The sequence below is a fragment of the Sceloporus occidentalis genome, unplaced genomic scaffold (genome assembly GCF_023333645.1).
Source record: "Sceloporus occidentalis isolate IW3139 unplaced genomic scaffold, rSceOcc1.0.p SCAF_120, whole genome shotgun sequence".
Classification (NCBI taxonomy): Eukaryota; Metazoa; Chordata; class Lepidosauria; order Squamata; family Phrynosomatidae; genus Sceloporus; species Sceloporus occidentalis.
Window position 1 is genome coordinate 2,271,227 of NW_028317100.1, and position 19,682 is coordinate 2,290,908.

Consider the following 19,682-nt stretch of genomic DNA (forward strand, 5'->3'; position numbering starts at 1 on the left):
AATAATGTAATGCTTGTGGAGAAAAATATTGGTCAATTTCTGCCTGAATGATTAGTTAGGAGAGGAGAGAATTTAATTATCATGGAAGTTAATGGATAGAATGATAGGTAATAGGAGGAAGGTATGAATGAAAACCTGGAAAATTCACAGGGTAGGCTACTCATCCCACATGACAGGGCAGGGCTAACTCCAGACAACCTTTACCAGGAAGGGTAAAAGAGAAGGGGTTGGCCAAACACCATCCTCCTGCCCAGAGACAGAAGACACTGACCCAGAAGCCCAGGGAAGCAGCCCTTCAACAGGAGACTCTGGGTTGACTCCAAGGAGTTCCCAGGTATGATGGCACCATATGGAAAGACGTGAGGATCTCATGGTGCATGGGATTGCAGTGTTGGAAATAGCAGATTTCAACATCAAGTATTGATTTAAAGCATTAAAATGGACCATTTTACAAATCACTCAGACTTTAAACAGCAAAGCAGCTTTCTCTCCCATTGTGGACCATTATTTACAGTTTCTTTTTGTTCAGGACCTCAGTCATTGCCAACATCATTAAGCAGCTGAAGACAATCAGTCTTAATGCTAACAAGCAATGAATAGCATACTATTGGTTGCTGTGGTGGCATGACCATATTTTCTTCTTAAGGACATGAACATATTGTTTAATGCGCACATATTACTCCATTTTTATTTCCACTTTGTTTGCAATAGTTTACCAGATAAACCTTTTTATGTGTTGCTGTTTCCTATATCGTGGGGGCGGGGGAACTTTATTTGTGACAGCAACGATAAAAAAAAAATAATTTGTAAAATTAATTTGCACATTTGTAAAATTCATCCCTATGTTTTTTCTGGAAAAGCTGGATATCTCAAGTCACTAAACCTGCAACGCATTGTGAAGGCCAAACCCTATAGGCTTTTCATGCAAGAACTGCTGAGCTGGCCCTGCATAATGTATAGTTAAATGTATGGGTGACTTTTAAGAAATATCTCAACATTATCTGTCTATATCCTCACTACTATCTGTGATACAATGATTGCAATGAGCTTCTGCTGTGGGGACAACATGCACTAACATCAATAAAAATGTTTTATTCGATTTGCACATATGATGAAAGTAAAGATGACTACAGTGAGCAAACGGAATATTAAAAGGAAAGTAACAAAGCAAAATGTGTTTGCCTCACCGATTCCTGGTGCTCACTAAAATGAAAAGACTTTTACTTCTTCTGAATGTAGATATACAAATGCACAACTGCAATGCCCTTAATAGCTGGGAACTTAGTATCAACCCACCCATGACGTTACTTTATCCATTCTCACCTTCTCACGGTTTTGATACATTTGACTAGTAACTAAGTACTTATGTGTCCATTGTGCTAATACAGACAATTACGTGTACAAAGGTGTAAAAGTCTAGGTTTCTGCCTGGATAGTATCAGAAGCAGTTTAATTTTGAGCAGGGAAAGGAAGTACTGAAATGTTTAACAATTGGATAATGATCATTTCTAAGAGTACCCTATCTATATAAAATCCATTACTCTGCCCTCTGGCTCTCGAAAGGTTAAACATGTGCACGAATTAGAAGGACCACTTTTTCTCTGCCATGGCAGTTTATTTATGTGTTACTAATCACTCCATTAATCTGCGTTAACCTTCTATGAATACCGGTGTCACGGTTTAATAAGGGTGCAAAGAAGACATTGCAAGTTGCCAATTATAGCGTAGCACCAAGAGAAGACATTCATTAAAACAAAGACAAAACATATCTTATTGCAATGACTTCAGCAGTGAACAAACGGGCGAGTGTCATTAATTTTCATATGCTAAGGTTCCTCATTATAAGTGAATATTTTTTCTCTGCCGTGCAAATCATTTGTCACAGTTATGTGTGTTTCCACGTGTTATTTATTATTAAAATAAATTCATTCTGGTCTCTCTAAATGAGTCAGGCAGCTAAATTACCAGTGGTATGCGGAGTAATGATGTGCCCTTTGTAGCAACAGATAATGAGATATAATGAACTATACAAGAACTAATTATTTTACATTTCGTTTTCATATCGATACATCTCTCTGATCTGCACAACTTCTGGAAATTCATGCCCACTTTTTCCAGAAATCCCCCAAATCTGAACTTGATTACACTGAAAATGAAGCATATTTCATACTTTAAAAATCAATCAAAAACAAAAACTACCTTTATACAGCACAAGCCCTCGGTCATAGATTTGCTGATATACGTTCTTCTCTCGTCCAAGACGCAAATATTAAGTCATGAAATATTAAGATGATTGCTCCCATGGTATAGACATACAGTTGTTTCCTAATACATAAATGCTACTAGCTTGTAAAAGTAGCAACCTACCAACCTTTCAACTAGAATGAGCTGATGTGTCAATATATAATATAATAATATAGTATATGGGATGTCCACCTTAACATTAAACTCAATGTAAGCAGTTACATAGAACTAAACACAATCCCCCACTTGGTTTAAGAGTGAAGTGGGTTTGGATCCCACCTCATTTGGTGTTTCTGTATTGAACTAATTGGCCTTCTGACTACCCCTACTATAAAAAAAAAAATCACACACATACACAGAACAAAAGTACTACATATGAATATGAGGAAGATGCGGGTTTGGAAACGATGAACTTTTCAGGGGCTACATTTTCTACGGTGCCAGTTAGCTTGGTGAAATCTAGACATGCTTGTATCCGTACAACTACCTGTATTACTAACTGAGGAGATGTAGAGAGCATATCTACAGGCACATTAGATATAATTCCAGACCTGAACTTCACTACCATAAAAAAAAAATGGAATTAAAAGATGAATGTCAAAGGAAATGGACCCAACCTGTCCAAAGGAACCAAATAATCATTAAGAATGACAGCTGTTTTTAGATCTGTGTAAATGGGGGTTATCTATAAAAAGTGATTCTAGTGCAAAGTTTGCAACCTGGACCATATGGTTATTACGTTGACCAAATAACGTTAGAACTTTGATCCAGCTTCACCCTTTACACACGACACTCAGCGCTGATAAAGTAGATTCACAATGGATAGATGTTAAAGTGAAGATTAAATGATCTGCTTGCATGAGACCAGTGATGTTACCTCTTATTCCTGTACTAGGCTCTTGCAGTTCTAATGCCGTGTAATGGATCTGTTTCTTTGATGTTGGGCTGATAGGAATATTTACATATGTTGCTGTTTCACTGCGAGGTCGGTCAGAAACCAGTGGCTCGGCTGGATAACCTGCTGCCCCTGCTGACCAGATGAAGCAGACATATTTGTGTTAATTCATAAGTGTAAAAACAAAATAGATGCTGAAGTATACCACCCAACAATATGAGTATAGTACCGATCCAGTAATAACAGAGGGTTCAGGATATCTCACCAAGGATAGCTATGTGAGGTCCAAAGGAAATAAAGGAAAAGAAAAATAAATATGTCATTGAGATGGGGGATTCTCTCTTTCCAAGTGACTGAGGCTTCGAGGGGAACCCAGCCATACACTAGAATGTTATATTTACATTAAACTTAAGGGACCTGGGGCCGGGAGAATATAATCTTTAAGGTTCTAAGGTAGGCAACTAATGTTACAAGCAATACTTAAAGCTAAAGTATGCTGGATAAGCATGTGGGGGATACACATTTCCCCCCGGTAATTCACAGCCGGATGTCAGGGTTTACCTTGACCTTACCCCAGAAAATGTAAATAAACATGTTTGAGGGAGTCTCTGTATGCTTTTCCTAAAAGAAAATGTAGAGGGGTCATATTTGTTGGAAGTTGCATATTTAAATCTATTTATTCTGAACACGCATATGCTCAAACCGGTGCTTATTTAAGTCCTGGGGTCAGGGCACATTTCCGTCTATGGGTGACCACATAAAGTTTCAGATTTTTTCTATTACTGGTATTTAGGAAACATTCCAACAAGCAGCTTACACTTTGATTAAGGAAATCTATTTTTTAGGACAAATTAATCTATTCGTAGATAACTGGTTTAAGACAAACCATGCATCACATAGCATGATATAGTGACACAAAAAATATTTCTCCATAATTTCCAAACCAACTAGTAAAAGTAGCTCCTGCTTGGTAACATACAATGGCTTCTCTTATACCCTAGACATTGCCTCTGGTTAAGGAGTAAGTGCAAGGCATCTGTTTTTAACAGAAGTCTCCAGGCCCTGACTGGCCCTCTGGCACACCGAGCCTGTTACCTCCAGCTGCCAGTCACGTTTACTTCATTAGGCGGCTGGCCCCGCTAGACCATAGAAAAGTGACCCAAGCACCCTGTACGTCACTCAGTACATTTAGTTTGTATATACAGCAGCACCACCCCTAGCTGAAGTGCTTTCCCTATCATTTCACTGCACCCATGCTTACTTCTTATAGGAAATGCACATTAGATAAAGGGATTTGTGAGCTTGGAGTTGAAAATTTTGGTAGCACCTTAGAAAACAAAGATGGCAGGCGGAAATGCAGTACAATTTACAGCCGCACAGCAATACACAGCAGCCAGGAAGACACCCAGGGGCGTAACTAGAAGCCTCAGGGCCCCGGTGCGAGAATCTGTTAAGGGCCCCCCCACCCCAATCTACCCCCTTCTCATACCATCTGCTCCCTTCTCACACTATCTAACCCCTCTCCCCCCTTTTCAGGCTATCTACCCCCTCTCCCTCCCTTCTCACTATCTACCCTCTCCCTACCCCCTATTCTCACTATCTACCCGCTCCCTACCCCCCTTCTCACTATCTACCCTCTCCCCACCCCCCCTTCTCACTATCTACCCTCTCCCCACCCCCCTTCTCACTATCTACCCTACCCCTACCCCCCTTTGTAGGTCACTTACCGTGCAGTCATGTGGTGGGGGCACAAGGCCTCTGACTCGCTGCTCTGCCGCGGTGCGCATGGCTTCACTGCTGAGCACCGGCATATGACGCCTCAGAAGCCTCACCAACACTGCAGTCAGGGCAGCGCTGAGGCAGGCGGCGGTGGCAGAGGTGACAGAAGGGCGCCGAGCGCTTGCTGAAAACGACCGCTCGGCACCCCTTAGGCCCCCCTGACTGGCAGAACTGCAGGGCCCGGTCGCAGTCGCAACCCCTGCGACCCCGGTAGTTCCGCCACTGAGGACACTATCTTTCTTCCAATATCACTCCCAGCTTTTACAACAGCCTATAACTAATTATTGTTAATACTTTATATCAGGAAGAAAGTTGGTGTTGGACTGATGGGCCTGTTAGAAAGATGTAGCCCTGGCGTTTCAGCTTCATCAGCCCTATGTCAATCCGGACCATATGTGACCAGTATATGGTCACATATGGTCCGGATTAACATAGGGCTGATGAACCTGAAACTCCAGGGCTACATCATTCTAACACCAATCATGAACTACTTCAGCTTCCTGACTTCACCTTAAATATTAAGGGCTATCCCAGTGAGCTTTTCCAGCAAGTACAGGTTACCATTAATCTTTCAATTATTAACACCGTTAAGCGTAGACACATATAATTATGGCAGATTATATGCAGATTTCTATAGCACATGTAACATTGATCAGCTCTTTTTCTAATTATTTTGTTTGAGTCCCGGATCTGGGTTCCAAACATACAGTAAGCAGTATGAGCTAACCGTTTTACTCCCTGCTGTGCGTATATAAATAATGAGTCCAAGGTTCTGTTCTCAGAGACCTCAAAATAGGTTCTTCAAAAATCAAAGGTTATTATGCTAATAAGATGTTACAATTTATACAGTCTCACTTGTTATAACGTATTTTCCTGGGTCTTAAGACGCTCTCTGGTATATAATCAATTTTGCTGTCAACACAGCTCTAAGAAGTTTCACAGTGTTGGAAACATCAAACTTGTAAAATACTCTCATGTGTTTTGCTAAAATAAAAACATACACATTTTACTGTTGTGCTGCAAAATATGTTGGTAAAAATTACTAAAAGTTGAATTGTGATGGATTTAATGAACGATCCACTTTCATCCTAGAGGATGAAATGCTGTTCAAATTCATAGCAGGTCAGGTCTTCAGCCACTGTCCTGAGCACCAGAGCGTGACATTATATTCTGGCAAGCTGCATTTAAAAGAAGACAAGCAAGTTTGCTATGGAAGCTGAGTCAATAGGGTAATCTGTCCCTGGTTATGTGGCAGAGGGGGTACCATACCAATGGAACTGACACTCTAATACCAGTAAGTCTAGACAAAAATACACCACTAGGTGTCATGGGTGAAGATAAAACTAATGCTTCGAAAGTGTCACCACCAAGGCCCGTGCTATCTATAAGCAAAGTAGGCGGTGGCATAGAGTGCAGATCATTTGGGGGTGCCTCCACTGTGTCGGACTGGACTGCCCGCTGCGGTTGGAGCAGGGCCAGTTAGGAAAATCATAGATCTCCCTTTAACCAGTGGTGCGCCGGACCTCACTGCTGAGCACCAAGATATGGTGCGTTTCACTGATTCCCTCGCAATGCTGCCTGTAATTAATGCTGAGCGACAGAATACAATGTCATGTCGCGACGCTCAGCAGTAAGGTTGGGCACACCACAGTGGAATCCTGAACAGAGGCGTGTAAGAAAAAGATGTGCTCCCACCACAAGACTTCATAAAGGTTAGATAGTATAGAACTGAGAGGTAAAGCCATAGTGGAGGGATAATGAGTTGGAGAGAGAAAAAGGAGCAACAGAAAGAAGAGAAAAATAATGAGAAGAGGAGAGATTGTGAGAATGGGGAGATAATAAGAAAGAGGGATAAAGAGAAAAAAGACAGGTATAAAGAGCGATAAAGAGGAAGAGAGATATAGAATGAAAGAAGAAGGGAAAGGGGAGAGATGAGATGAAGAGAAAGGGGGAGATAAAGATAAAGGAGAGTGATAAAGATAAATGGGAGAGATGAGATAAAGAGATCAAATAAAAGGGAATAGATAAAAGAGTAAGAGGAGTGGTAGGGAGAAAAGATGGAGATAATGAGAAGGAAAACAAAGAGAAAAAGCATGGGAGAGAAAGGGAAAGAGGAGAAGAGATTAAAAAAACAAAGCAGAAGAGCATTAAACAGAAAGGGGAGATGTATGGAATAAGGGGTGCTGTAAAGAGAAGGAGAGATAAAGAGAAATTGGAGAAATGGGAGAAAAAAGGAGGAGGAGAGACAAAGACAACAAAGGGAGATGAAAAGAAAGGGGAGAGATAAAGAGGAAGATTAGGATAGTTAACGAGCAGGAGGATCAATAGAGAAAGGATAGAGGTAGGAAGAAAAAGAGGATACACATAGAAAAAAGACAGTTAAAGAAAAAGGGGAGCGATGAGATAAAGAAAAATATGGGAGTTAATGAGAAAGGGGGATCAACGAAAAGGTAGAGCGATAAAAGAGAGAGGAGAGGTAGGGAGAAAATAGAGATAAAAAGAAGGGGAAAGAGATAGGGTAAGGTAAAGAGGAGGAGAGATAAAGTGAAATGTGAAAGAAAGAGGAGGAGAGATAAAGAGAACAAATAGATAAAAAGAAAGATAAAGATAAGGAGCAATAATGATAAAAATAGAAAGAGGAGAAATCTAGTGATTTATATGCAGGAGATGCACATTAAATGTTAAAAAAACTATCTTTGAGAACTACAAAGATGCCAGCAAGGATGCCATCAAAAAATTCTCTAATGTTCTTACAGATTTCTGTAACGCAGAAAGTAAAACAATCTGCCATAACATGGGTTTGTTGTGTCCTAAAGATTTTTAGGGCACCTGCGCATGAGTAAAATAGATTAAAACAGATTAAAGAAAATTAATGCATTTAAAACGTTTATGCCTTTTTCATAGTATTGCTAGTAAATTGAAGTACTTTAATATAACAAGTATAACAAGTATGAGTTTTTTTATTTACCGCCATGCAATCAAGCGTAGCAGCCTCGTGGAGAGGTCTTGATTGCTGTTTATTTAGCAAGGATTTCCTATTTGCCCTCTTCTAGTAGATTATGCTCTCTTTCTTGAGTGCAGAGACACTGCGTTATAATGAATTAATGTAATTACACTGGATTCAGGACACTCCAATGCCACATACAGCCCCACCAATGACGAATGCATAATAAAGTACCTTGTGTGTACTTACATATGCATTCTTTACCTGTAAGAAATAAAAATAAAACGCACACACCTTCCTACCCCTGCACTACATGGAGCTGGTGGCAGGAAAACTCTCGATGCATTTGCAAGTCAGAAAACATGTTTATATTAAGGGACATTCTATTATTAAAATACCATTGGATGGCAGTAGTGTCCCTTTAATGAGGTAATTAATGTTTCGGGGTAGCCAAGTACTATGTCATAACCTTAGCCTTAGGTTCTGTAATTATTAATTAAATCCCTGTCCTGGGCATCTAATAATCTCACTAAAGTGAACTGCACTGCATAAGGAAAAACAAGATCAGAATAACCCCTACAAATTATTCTTGAATAGTCTATAGCTCCAGGGGGGCATCAGTACAAACTCTCAGTCTGATTTTCTAAAACAAAATCAACCAGGTAACCACATTTTAAGCTGTCACTCAAGTCCATACCTCCCAACACTTCAAAATGTGAAAGAGGGACACTTTATTTTTTTAAATCGCTCGTGCTGAACTCACTAATACAAGCAATTGCACTTTACAATGTCGTGCTTGCATCGCCACTTAAAACACGCTTTATTTTTGTCCGCACAGTCATGCATATTAAAAATAACCAACACATTGAATTGAATTCCCGTGCTCCCCCAGCCAGGTGTCCACCATGACTAGACACCGTGGGAGTTGTAATTCACAACTAACACCTGTCCCAAAATCTGTCATTAACTACAGTTCACATGAGGGTCAGCCAGACATACTGCTTCCATGATGCTGGCTGAGCATCATGGGAAGTGCAGATGCTGGCTGTGAACTACAATTCTCAGCCAGCCAGGTGTCCACCATAAAGCTGGCTGAGTAACATTTGAAGAGTAGTCAACAGCAGCAGAGATTTATTTTTTTATTAAAAAAGGCTAATTTTAGCCTCCCTCCCAGGACCCTTAAACACTGCCTTTACACACACCTGCCCATAAACACACATGTACACATACACTGCCCTTACACACGTCTGTCCATACACGCTGCCTTTCACACACCTGCCCATAAACGCACATATACACATACACTGCTTTTACATACACCTGCCCATAAACACACATATACACATACACTGCTTTTACATACACCTGCCCATAAACACACATATACACATATAGTGCCCACAAACACACACATATACTGCCCTTACAAACACATATACACATACACCGCCCTTACACACACACACATATATACACATACACTACCCTTACACACACACATATACACTGCCCACACACACACACACACACATATACACATACACTACCCATACACACACCTGCTCATAAACTCACATATACACATACACTGCCCTTACACACATATACACTGCCCATACACACACAAATGTAAAAAGATTGAATAATTAATGCACTGCCAAAAGCTGAATAGCAGCACCTGCACTGTGCTGGTTTCCGTACCCTGGAGATAGGTGTTCAGGGTGAGGTCACATTATGTGCAGCAAGATCCTTAAAAAAAAATAAGACTAGTCCCTTAAAAAAAAAAGTGTGGAACACAGCACCACATTTTGTACAGAGGTTGTCTAATGCTGTTAATGTGTCTCTGAACCGCAGTTTAGATTGGTGAAATTAATTTATTTGAAGTAATGTCCTGTAGATAATCCGGGAATAGGTGGTCCACACATTATTGCTATTAGAGTTGGTATATATCCACATCTGTGTAAATGCCATGTCCGATACATCTCCCAAAATACTTTTTGCAATTTACTGGACTGACAAAATGGCAGACCTCCAACTTCTGCAGACATACAACCCCATGATCCTCAGCAACCGTGGAATATCCATCCTTTAGCCGTGATATATGGTATCAGAACTTGGACAGGAAAGGGGGTTAATTTAAAAACTGCTGCAGGTGAACGGTGAGCAGACATTTAAAGTGAGAGACTGGTAAAACATTAATAAGGAAAAAATGAAGGCTCTCTATATTTAAACAATGGATTATTAATGGAACAATATGATACATGGCATTTCTCCCTATGGTATGTCATTGAATGGATACTCATTTGCTAATAAGCACCCTGTAGTAAAGGTTACGGGTGCATGTTGTCATCTGTCATTACTTCTCTTTAAGACACCGATTTGTGCTTTATTTCTGATCCATTTCATGTTATTTTAATGGACAAAATTTGCCAAAGTGACCCCAAACTTTTGAACGGTGTTATATACAGCATAGACATGTATATATATATATATATATTTGAAGTATATTCCTATTGATGGTTTACATTTTTTTAGTACACCTAGGTGACTAGGAACAGGAAAATGTTCAGCCATGACCAGGGGTATAAATATTGGGTAACACAGAGGCCAAGTTCCCTCAGTCATTCATCACAATGGGTAAGACCAATGAATGCAGCTGTGATGTGCGGCAAAAGGTTGTTGAGCTTCACAAAATGGGAAGTGGCTATAAGAAAATAGCAAAAACATTGAAAATGCCCATTTCCACCATCACTGCAATAATTAAGAGGTTCTAGTCAAGAGGAAGTGTTATGAATTAACCCGGAAAAGTATGTGTGTCCATGTTGTCTTAATTCACTGTGAAGAGGATGGTTCAAGTGGCCAAAAAATCTCCAAAAAAATCACAGCTGCGGAAAGTCTCCAAAACTACCATCACAATGGATCCATATAAATCAACAAACAATAATGCTATTAAAGCAGATTATCTAAATAAAACCCTAAGAGACTGAATAATACTGACTGCCCTCCAGTGCCTCACTTTCACACGTAACCATCAGAGCGTTCCAAACTATGATCACTGCACGTGCCTCCATGTCCTGCCATTCCACACGTGTCTGGCTAATGAACAATGCTTTTTTCATGTTTCTCCCAGGGATATACAGGTTGGTCCCGATATATTTGCACCTTTCTAGGATAAATGTACAAACAGCAACCATCACATTGGGCTTACTGTGACACATACCTGTGCTAGCAAGTGTGGCTTGTCCCTTTGGAGGTCTTGCCGCTCCTGGTACCAATGAAGAGGATGCTCCTGTAATGTCAGCCCACCAAAGATGGGGAGAGAGTCAACATAATTAATGCTAATTTCATCTTAGATAAACAACAGCAATGATGACTTGGCTACTTGGCTGCTACATTGTTTACTGGGAATAGTGGAATCACTAGTAAACATATTAATTATTAGCACTTTCCCGTTCTAGACTAAACACTGAAAATTAGGATAAGTCATAAAGAAAGACCAGACGAGAAGCTCTTGACCCGTTAACACCAGATGCGAGCCACTTTGTTCACCTGGTCTGCTGTAAGGCCTAAACTCGTACTTGGTGGGTGCAGTTTGAGGTAGAATGTAGTGGGATACATGTTTGTCACATTCACTAATTCCTGGAGTGTTTGTGATTTTAACGGTGACAAGCCAGGATTGCGAGAATCTAGCGGCACGTTCGAAGTAAGTGCCTCAGACAGGGAAACAGACAGCCGTTACAGTAAGCACCCTATGCACGGGGACATATTTGTTTTACACAATCTAAAAAAACACACAAAGTTCAGGAAACTAAATTTTTTAACTTGAAAAACTGTTCTTTGCATTACAAGGTATTTTGCTGTGATTTAAAAATGTCCTATTACATATATATATATATATATAGAGATGTATTCATGTTTGTCGTGGAGTACGTGTGAGTAAACATGTAAGAACAGCTCGGGATAAATCAGTTCCTAAATCAGAATAGATTCCTTCTAATCTTACCTTGTGCAGGGGCAAGTCCTGAATGCAGACCAGAGGCGCCCTGAAGAACAACAAAAAGTTTACAATGCAGTTAAAACAGCAACTACAGAATGCAATAACAACATTAAGGAAAACACCCCTTGGACCGGTGGGGAAAGAGGGCATGGCTGCTGGCCTATTCCCCCCCCACCACCGTCTGCCCCTCTTTCCCATTGGGAAATGCTTGCTACTGTGTTGCAATACAATGGCTTGAAGCAAGAAAAAGACAGACTAACTAGATGGGCTGAATGGTTCTTATTTGTCATCAAATTTTACATTTCTAATATGCTTTAGAGCCTTCTGCAGGCTGGTGCTCGCCCTGCGTTCCCCACTGCTTGCATCATGCCCACCACCTTCTCGTCTTTGCATTCTTTTATTTACTGTGTTGTATAAAGCTATGGATGATGTCATTATAAGGTTGGTAGCCGTGTGCTTTTATTTGGTTTAGAGCATTGGTCTGGCAGGCATGGGTACAGGCCAAATCAATGATTTCTTTTACACACAGCAGCCTTATACAGGAAAATGGTAACAATTACTAACCATACTACACACAGCATCTCTATTAACATCATAGGTCAGCTGCTGGTTTATTAATCTAAATCTAATCATTTTATCAACTGAAAAGGTGTAATTTCTTCAGCTTTATTAAGCAAATAACCCAAATTGTTTAGGTTACCCTTCATCGCTAATCACATCATTCTTGGTCGCATGCTTTTTAAGCACAATAACCTATTGTGATATAATTCCTCACAAGCATCACAACTTTACAAAATTGACAATTGGATAGACTTATGACTGATACGCTTAATGATGGGCATTGTTTTATGGGTTCCTATTTATTATGATGGGCCTTGTTTTATGGGTTCCTATTTATTATGATGGGCCTTGTTTTATGGGTACCTATTTATTATGATGGGCCTTGTTTTATGGGTACCTATTTGTTATGATGGGCCTTGTTTTATGGGTTCCTATTTATTATGATGGGCCTTGTTTTATGGGTTCCTATTTATTATGATGGGCCTTGTTATATGGGTTCCTATTACTCTGCTGGATCTAACATGAAGGCGGCAAAAAATGCAGCCAATTACAATGGTCCATGTTAGTTCTTTTGATCTACCCAATTCGAGACCCCCTTCTGCACCCAACTGGCGTTGGTCCCAGTCGCACATTACCTCGTTGCACCCTCACCCTTTTTATATATAGAGACTGAAAGCTAGCCCTAGTCTGGACCATCCTTCCTGGAACAGGACCACGTGTGGCAGGTTTATGAATAACAGAGTTCAGAAATGCATTCGTCATTGCAGCCCTGCGTGAGGCATTTTACAAGCTTTCCTGGATAAAATAGGAAGTCTGGTCACCATATTACAAAATACTATGCACAAAAATATACATAGCAAGGCATGGAAAGGGTTAATACCCATGGTAATTTATTTAATTGAAAGCTGGGGCAAATATTTCACATGGCATGGGATGCTCCAGGCAAGCAAGCAAGCATAGGTTATTCTCACATGAAATTAAAATGCAGCCTTCATAATTATCGACTTCATATGATCTGTGAAGTTTTTATTTGCAAACTGAAAGGTTGGTGATCGAATGATCATTTAGAAGCCGTTTGGCTTTTTTTAAAGGTTCCAATGGAAATCAATTCACATAATTATTGAGTAAAATATTAAACAATATTTATCCAGAATTCCAAAGGCCTTGTGAATACTATCTATTTCCATGCACTTTCACTTGAAGCGAGTGTTCCATTCGTAGAAGCTGTTAATATGATCAATGCTTCGTTGCGCAAAGCCGGTAGCAGAATTTGGTGGGAATAATGTAACAGACCGTCTATTTTCAGCAGTGCTAATACACGCAGACACTCGGTACAAAACTCTTTACTTACAAAATCCAGTAAACGGATACGTACCATTTCTACAGCACAATCTCCATGACACCAGATACTGTAACACTCTGTCTCCATTCCTCTCGCATAGCTGCCTTTCCTAATCAGATTACTAACACACAGGCCTGGATTTCCCATTAGGTGCCATAGGGTACTGTCAGGGTGGATGTGAAAGCTATAAAAATGAGACCCTTTTCTCTATGGGATATCCCTGCAAACCATGATACCCAGTCAGGGTCAGATTAACCAAGCTGCACATGGAGCAATCTCTCCAGGGCCCCAGGGGGCCCTAAGTCTCTACGCTGTAGTAGGCTTGGTTTGTAGGGAACACTGCTGGCGGACACTAGTAGAGAGGAGCTGCTCTACAGCAAGTAAAGATATCATTGGATTAATCAAGTGCAGAGCCGGCTCCTCTCTCCAAGTGTCTATCTGCACTCAGACAGGAAGAGTGGGAGGGCTTTAGGTCATCGAGTGTGCTCTGATTGGCAGTTTAGTCTCTTTCCTCTTCCTTTGCTTTACTGCCCTCCCTATCCTTTCCCTGCATGTTACCTGGGCTTGTGTGCCCCGTCACAGGCTGTGAAGGATCTTTTACTGCAACTTAAAGATGATAGCAACTCTAGGTCAGTTTAAAAGAGCGTAAGTGCCTAGTCCCCTCCCCACCCCTATGTTGTGTGGAGTGTGTAATATTATGTTGTGCTCCGCATTATATTTTTTATTTTTGTCCTGATATGATTGACACTGGTTTGATCAGGCGTTATGAGCCACCACCGATGGATGCAGTATTGTATATTGGCTGAGCACTGCTCTAGGCCTGACCCCGGGCAGCTCCTCAACTGCCATCAGCATTTGCCTCTGCAGCTTCCGTAAAAGCTGGGTTATGATGTCATATGGTGGCACTCTACCTCGTATGGATGCCCTAAGCCAGTTAAGATTACTATGGAAGCTATGCCAACTAGGCACCAACCACTCCAACAGGCCGATGGTGCAATTGTGCATCAGAGAGCATAATCCCCTAACAGGGTGATCTGCCTCCGTTTCCTCCCCCTACAAACAAATGCATAACCTCCTGTGTAGGTCAAATTCTGGGGAATAATTAACCAAATTGGTGAGTAAGTATAATTATCAGTATGTTTATGGTTAGATATAGCTACTGCAAAAAAGCCTATAAAATAAACCTTTACCTTTAGTCCACCACAGACAGGGCAAGCTGCAAACAGGGCTCTAGTAATTCCAGGTTGAGGACTGCATATTTCACAAGTGTCAGTTGCCCCTGGAACCGACGTAACCACATCGCTACTTTTTGTTTCTGGAACCTGTGACGGAGGTTTTGTGGCAGTCCACCTTGGAACAAAATCCACATACGTCTCATCGTCTTTGCTTTCTTGGAGTAAGGATGAATGCCTACTCCGATCTTGGCTTTGTTCAACTGTTCTTGCCTCCACGTGCGGTACCAATAGCTTAGGATCACTAATGCCTTGAGTTGCACGTGACTGGTCCTTGGATAATGTGGAATCTGAACTCTTGTGTTGAGTACATCTACCAGCTGCCGGTAGTAAACTTCTGGGTGTGTCATATAGATGTCTTATAGAGCCAGGAATCTGATACTCAGAGCCTCTCTGGGGATTAGTATGTTGGCAAGTACATACATTCTGGTCGGTAGCAAAGTTCAATGGCAAGCTAAGCAATGAGCCAAACTCCTCACCATGGCAAATGTCCAGGCTTTCAGCGTAGGAAGAGAAGCTCCCGGAGTAGGAAGAGTGGCTACCCGTAGCTATGCCACTGTCAGAAGAACTTTGACGACCTATTTCCTGCAACTGTCTAGACCTTACAGGCTTAGGAGGGGGCTTTGCAGAATGAAGAGCATCTGCATAGGCTTTATCTTCTCCAAGGTGAATGCCTTTCGCTGCTGCCATCCCGTGACTTTCCGCTGAAGTGCTGGCCGACGATGTCTCTGGCCAGATTGTCAGTCTACTTCCTGCACTGGCATCTGAGTGACTGGTGTCTGTAGAGGAACTTGATAAACTTCTGTCATCCCCTAAAATAAAGTAATAGGGAAGCACATTTACACATGTGTAAAGGCAATAATTATTCATGCTTGAGTTACGGTTTACATAAAGTATTTCTTATAGCAATGGAAAATCAGTCAGGACTTGGGGTACTTTAATGTAGCGGCGGGTTAAGCAATATACGGCTATATAGTGTGACGGAATCCCCAATATTTATACCTCAGGTGTATTTTGAATAGTATTGACTGGGTATGTGCTGAATTCTTGCTTTGTTTTATTTATTAATTGGTAATTATTATTCTACCAGCAACCCAGGAATCTGAATGTGTATGCTTTTCAGATTGTGTGCCCCCCTTGTATATTTCTATTTCTTTGATGAAGACCCATATTTTTGTGACGCATTAAATTAGAAGCAGGGGTTGCCAAATAATGTATGTGCTGCCGCTGGCTAGATATACATGGCACTTTTTTATACTCGCAAATTGTGCATGGAGCGGCAGATCAGGTAAGTGTGAGGCGCTGTAAGCCAGTGGCCCATTTGGCATTTGCCATGTGTACCAGATCATAGTTGTCAAACAAATGACCCGCAAGTTACATATGGTCCTTGAAATTTCTTCTGGCACCACACCAAGGCACTCAGTCGATGGAGCGGCTGAGTTGTGAGCTGTGTTCTTGTGTATGTGCTGTGAGTTGTGTGATTGTGAGAGCCACGAGTCACGTGGTTGTCTATAAGTTGTCATCTTGTGGAAGTGTTATCATTGTCATTCTGTGAATGACTTTACCACTTTGCTCCAGAATTGGATTATAACCCTGGTTGTATTCAATTGCTGCCTGCAATACAAAGTAAAATCTGAGTGTAATGTTATGATAAGGAGCTTACATTTAAAATAGAACTCCTGGAAACTGTAGTTTTGCATATTACCTATTATATATTCTTACCTGTTTTACTTTTACATAAATTATTACTTTTTCATTTTTTAGGTGGTTGCTAATAATAAAAGGTCATATCAATAAAACAGAGATTTTTAATCATCAGATGGCCACGCTCAGTGTATCACAATGTAATGTTATGCCAACTATTTAATTGTGTAGTTGTGAAATAATTTCTCTCCTTCTCCCAATATTCTTGTAATTCCATATGTGACCACAGGGAGGATTTAGCACACACTAAAGAATTTATATATAACCTTGGTATTCTTCCACATCCCTCCATTTACCATGGAAACATACTATAGATCATATCACATTCCGTGGGGGCTGGTTTTCTCAACATCTGCACCGATGAATGATATGCAATAAGATCTAAATGTGTTTTCCCAGTTTAAACTGGAAGAACTTGGTGGAGTTTTCAAATTGTATGGCTAAGGATTGATAGTTAAGACTATCATTTAAAGCCAGTCTCAGAGGGGACAGTCCAGTAGTGGCCCCTGTATCAAGCTGCCATGTGGCTGAGCATAACTGCTTCAATGAGATGCCAGGACTAGATGAATCGGCTCTGTGCAGGCTGACTGGATGACAATATAACAGATATTGCAATTAGCAAGAAGGGTAATCCAAATCTCATTCCCTGTTTATAAAGCGCTGATATCAGCTCTATACATTTTATGATGAGCACTGCATTTATTAAGGGCCAGGATGACCATTACCCTAAGGGAATACAGAAATACCTGGACGAGCTCCTGATCATTGGGGGGAGGAAGCACCTTTTTGTGGGTGTACTTCAGACATACATAGTATATGACCAAATATGTGGACAACCCTCCAAATTATTGAGTTAAAGTGTTTCACACCACCTATTGCCAACAGGTGTATACAGTCAAGCTCATGGCCAGCCATTTCTATAGACACGCACTGGTAGTAGAACGGGCCGTAATGAAGAGCTTGAGGACTTTAAATGTGGATGTAAACCCTGCTTTTCAAGATGCCACTTTTGTCATCACAATGTCTGCCCTGCTAGATCTCTCTTGGTCCACCGTAGCGGTTATTATTGTGAAGCTGAAACACCTAGAAGTAATAGCTACTCAGCCACAAAGCGGTAGTCCATGCGCAGAGCGGCCCACAGCGTGCCGAGACGTGTAGCATGTAAAAAGTGCCTGTCCTCTGTAGCTCAAAGGGTCTCTGGAAGGAACATGAGCACATGCAATGAAATGAGTTCTCTTGAGTTTTAAACCACACTTCACTATCTGGAAATCTAATGGGCGAATCTGGGTTTTGTACCAGGAGAACGCTACCTATCTTTGCGTAGTGCAAACGTATTCATCAATAGACAAGGGCAGTTTAGGTTTCGTCATTATAACCCAATATCAGAGATTTATTTATTTTTTTTATGTACTCTCGTCCTGTAAATATCTGTAAAATTTCCATAATGTCATAGAGGATAACATAGATTAAATGTTATTAATCTTACCTCCGAGGCTTTGATGTGAGAGGAGACTGAGACGTTTCTCCAGCTGCAATGTTTCATGTTCCACCCTTTCTTCCATGTAGGCTGGGTTTAAATTTGGGTCTATGACAATAAATTCAAAACAAGTTAGAACAATATGCATCCATACTTACAAAGTGCTGTATAGCCTTAAAAGTATCAATAAAGCCCCCCCCCCATGGAGCAATAGGAAAGGAGTCTAATAGAACAATATCCAGAGCACACTTTCATTTATGATACTACAAATAATAATTGTGCAAATGACTATGTACGATATTCTAGAACACACATCAAGGCTTATAGTTTTTCTAGAATTACGTCAAGTAAAGAACAGACGTAATGTCTGCCACCTTTGGACAGAGAGTAAGAGTGAAGACGTTTTGTACGTTTTGGCTTAAAGTATTTATAAAGGGATCCTCCTTGACATGACTTCTATTTAGCAATAAGAGCGAGGGCACGAGTGTTGGAGCAGCTCCTGAGTCATACCGGGGCAAGAGCTGCAACGGTGTCATGAAGGGTCTTAAAATGATGTCAGATTTTATTTCCCCGTCTGTATCATAAAATAAGGTGCAGTATTACTGCCTGACCTCCCCCTATTATTACGTGGGTTTTCTATTTCTGTATTGCTATTTTTCTGTTGTTTCGTAGCCTGTCCAGCCTGGCCCGTGCTTTGTTCGAAACACACTTTTACTGTATCCAAATGGGCTTGGGGCGGTGGCGACTCATGGCACTTGCTGTATTGGGAATAATGGTCACCGGTTCACAGTTAAAAGGTTAAACAGCTACGTTTGGCAAAATAATGCTGAATAATGCTGTGGCCTACAAGCTAAGCACTAATATAGTCATTGTGTTTTCTGTTTTGGATGATGATTGCTGCGGCAATCAGAGTATAAGCCTACGCAGATCTACATAAAAACAGATGTAAATATGTTTATAAATTAAATTGTCTTCATAAAATACATTATTCTGCTTCCAAATACCAAAAGTTCTAAAATTACATAAAAAGTCTTGGTAAAGCCTCAACTCGCCTCAACTGCACAGAAGATTTCATTGGCAGTATTACTTTTCATTGTGTTTTAAGCCATCATTCTGCTTGGGTTGTCAGGGGAAGGCTACAGGTAGATGCAATGGGGTATCATGAAGCACACATGGAGTCTAAGTGAATATTGTGTGCTTCAGGATGTTTTATACAACACGGTTAAGAAGGAAAAAAATAAACGTAATTAAACCCAGATTCTGTTTTAACGGGCACTATTAATAGTAGGTGGTAATTCTTCTAGAATGTTCCGTTCTTCATTTATTTGATTTACATGGTGCCTGTCTACTCTCTGTGCAACACTACACCAACTCGGTCACTTCTGCATTTAGGTATAACTGTGTCAGTATATATATATATATATATATATATATATATATATATTAGTAAATGGGTTTAGCCGTATAAGTCCAGTAGACACAATGTCAAAAAACAAAGTATTTCAAG

At 40.6% G+C, this 19,682-nt stretch overlaps 1 protein-coding gene across 1 annotated transcript in view; it reads right to left on the reverse strand.

Moving 5' to 3' along the window:
- The window catches only part of DOK7 (docking protein 7), a 47,894-nt gene that overhangs the window by 287 nt on the left and 27,925 nt on the right, over positions 1 to 19,682 (reverse strand). The window contains exons 6-9 of the mRNA XM_089498450.1: positions 18,185 to 18,283; positions 14,953 to 15,806; positions 11,866 to 11,905; positions 3,122 to 3,274 (exon numbers count right to left, since the gene is read on the reverse strand). Coding sequence (XP_089354576.1) covers positions 3,122 to 3,274; positions 11,866 to 11,905; positions 14,953 to 15,806; positions 18,185 to 18,283 — 1,146 coding nt within the window. The remainder of the gene's footprint in view (positions 1 to 3,121; positions 3,275 to 11,865; positions 11,906 to 14,952; positions 15,807 to 18,184; positions 18,284 to 19,682) is intronic.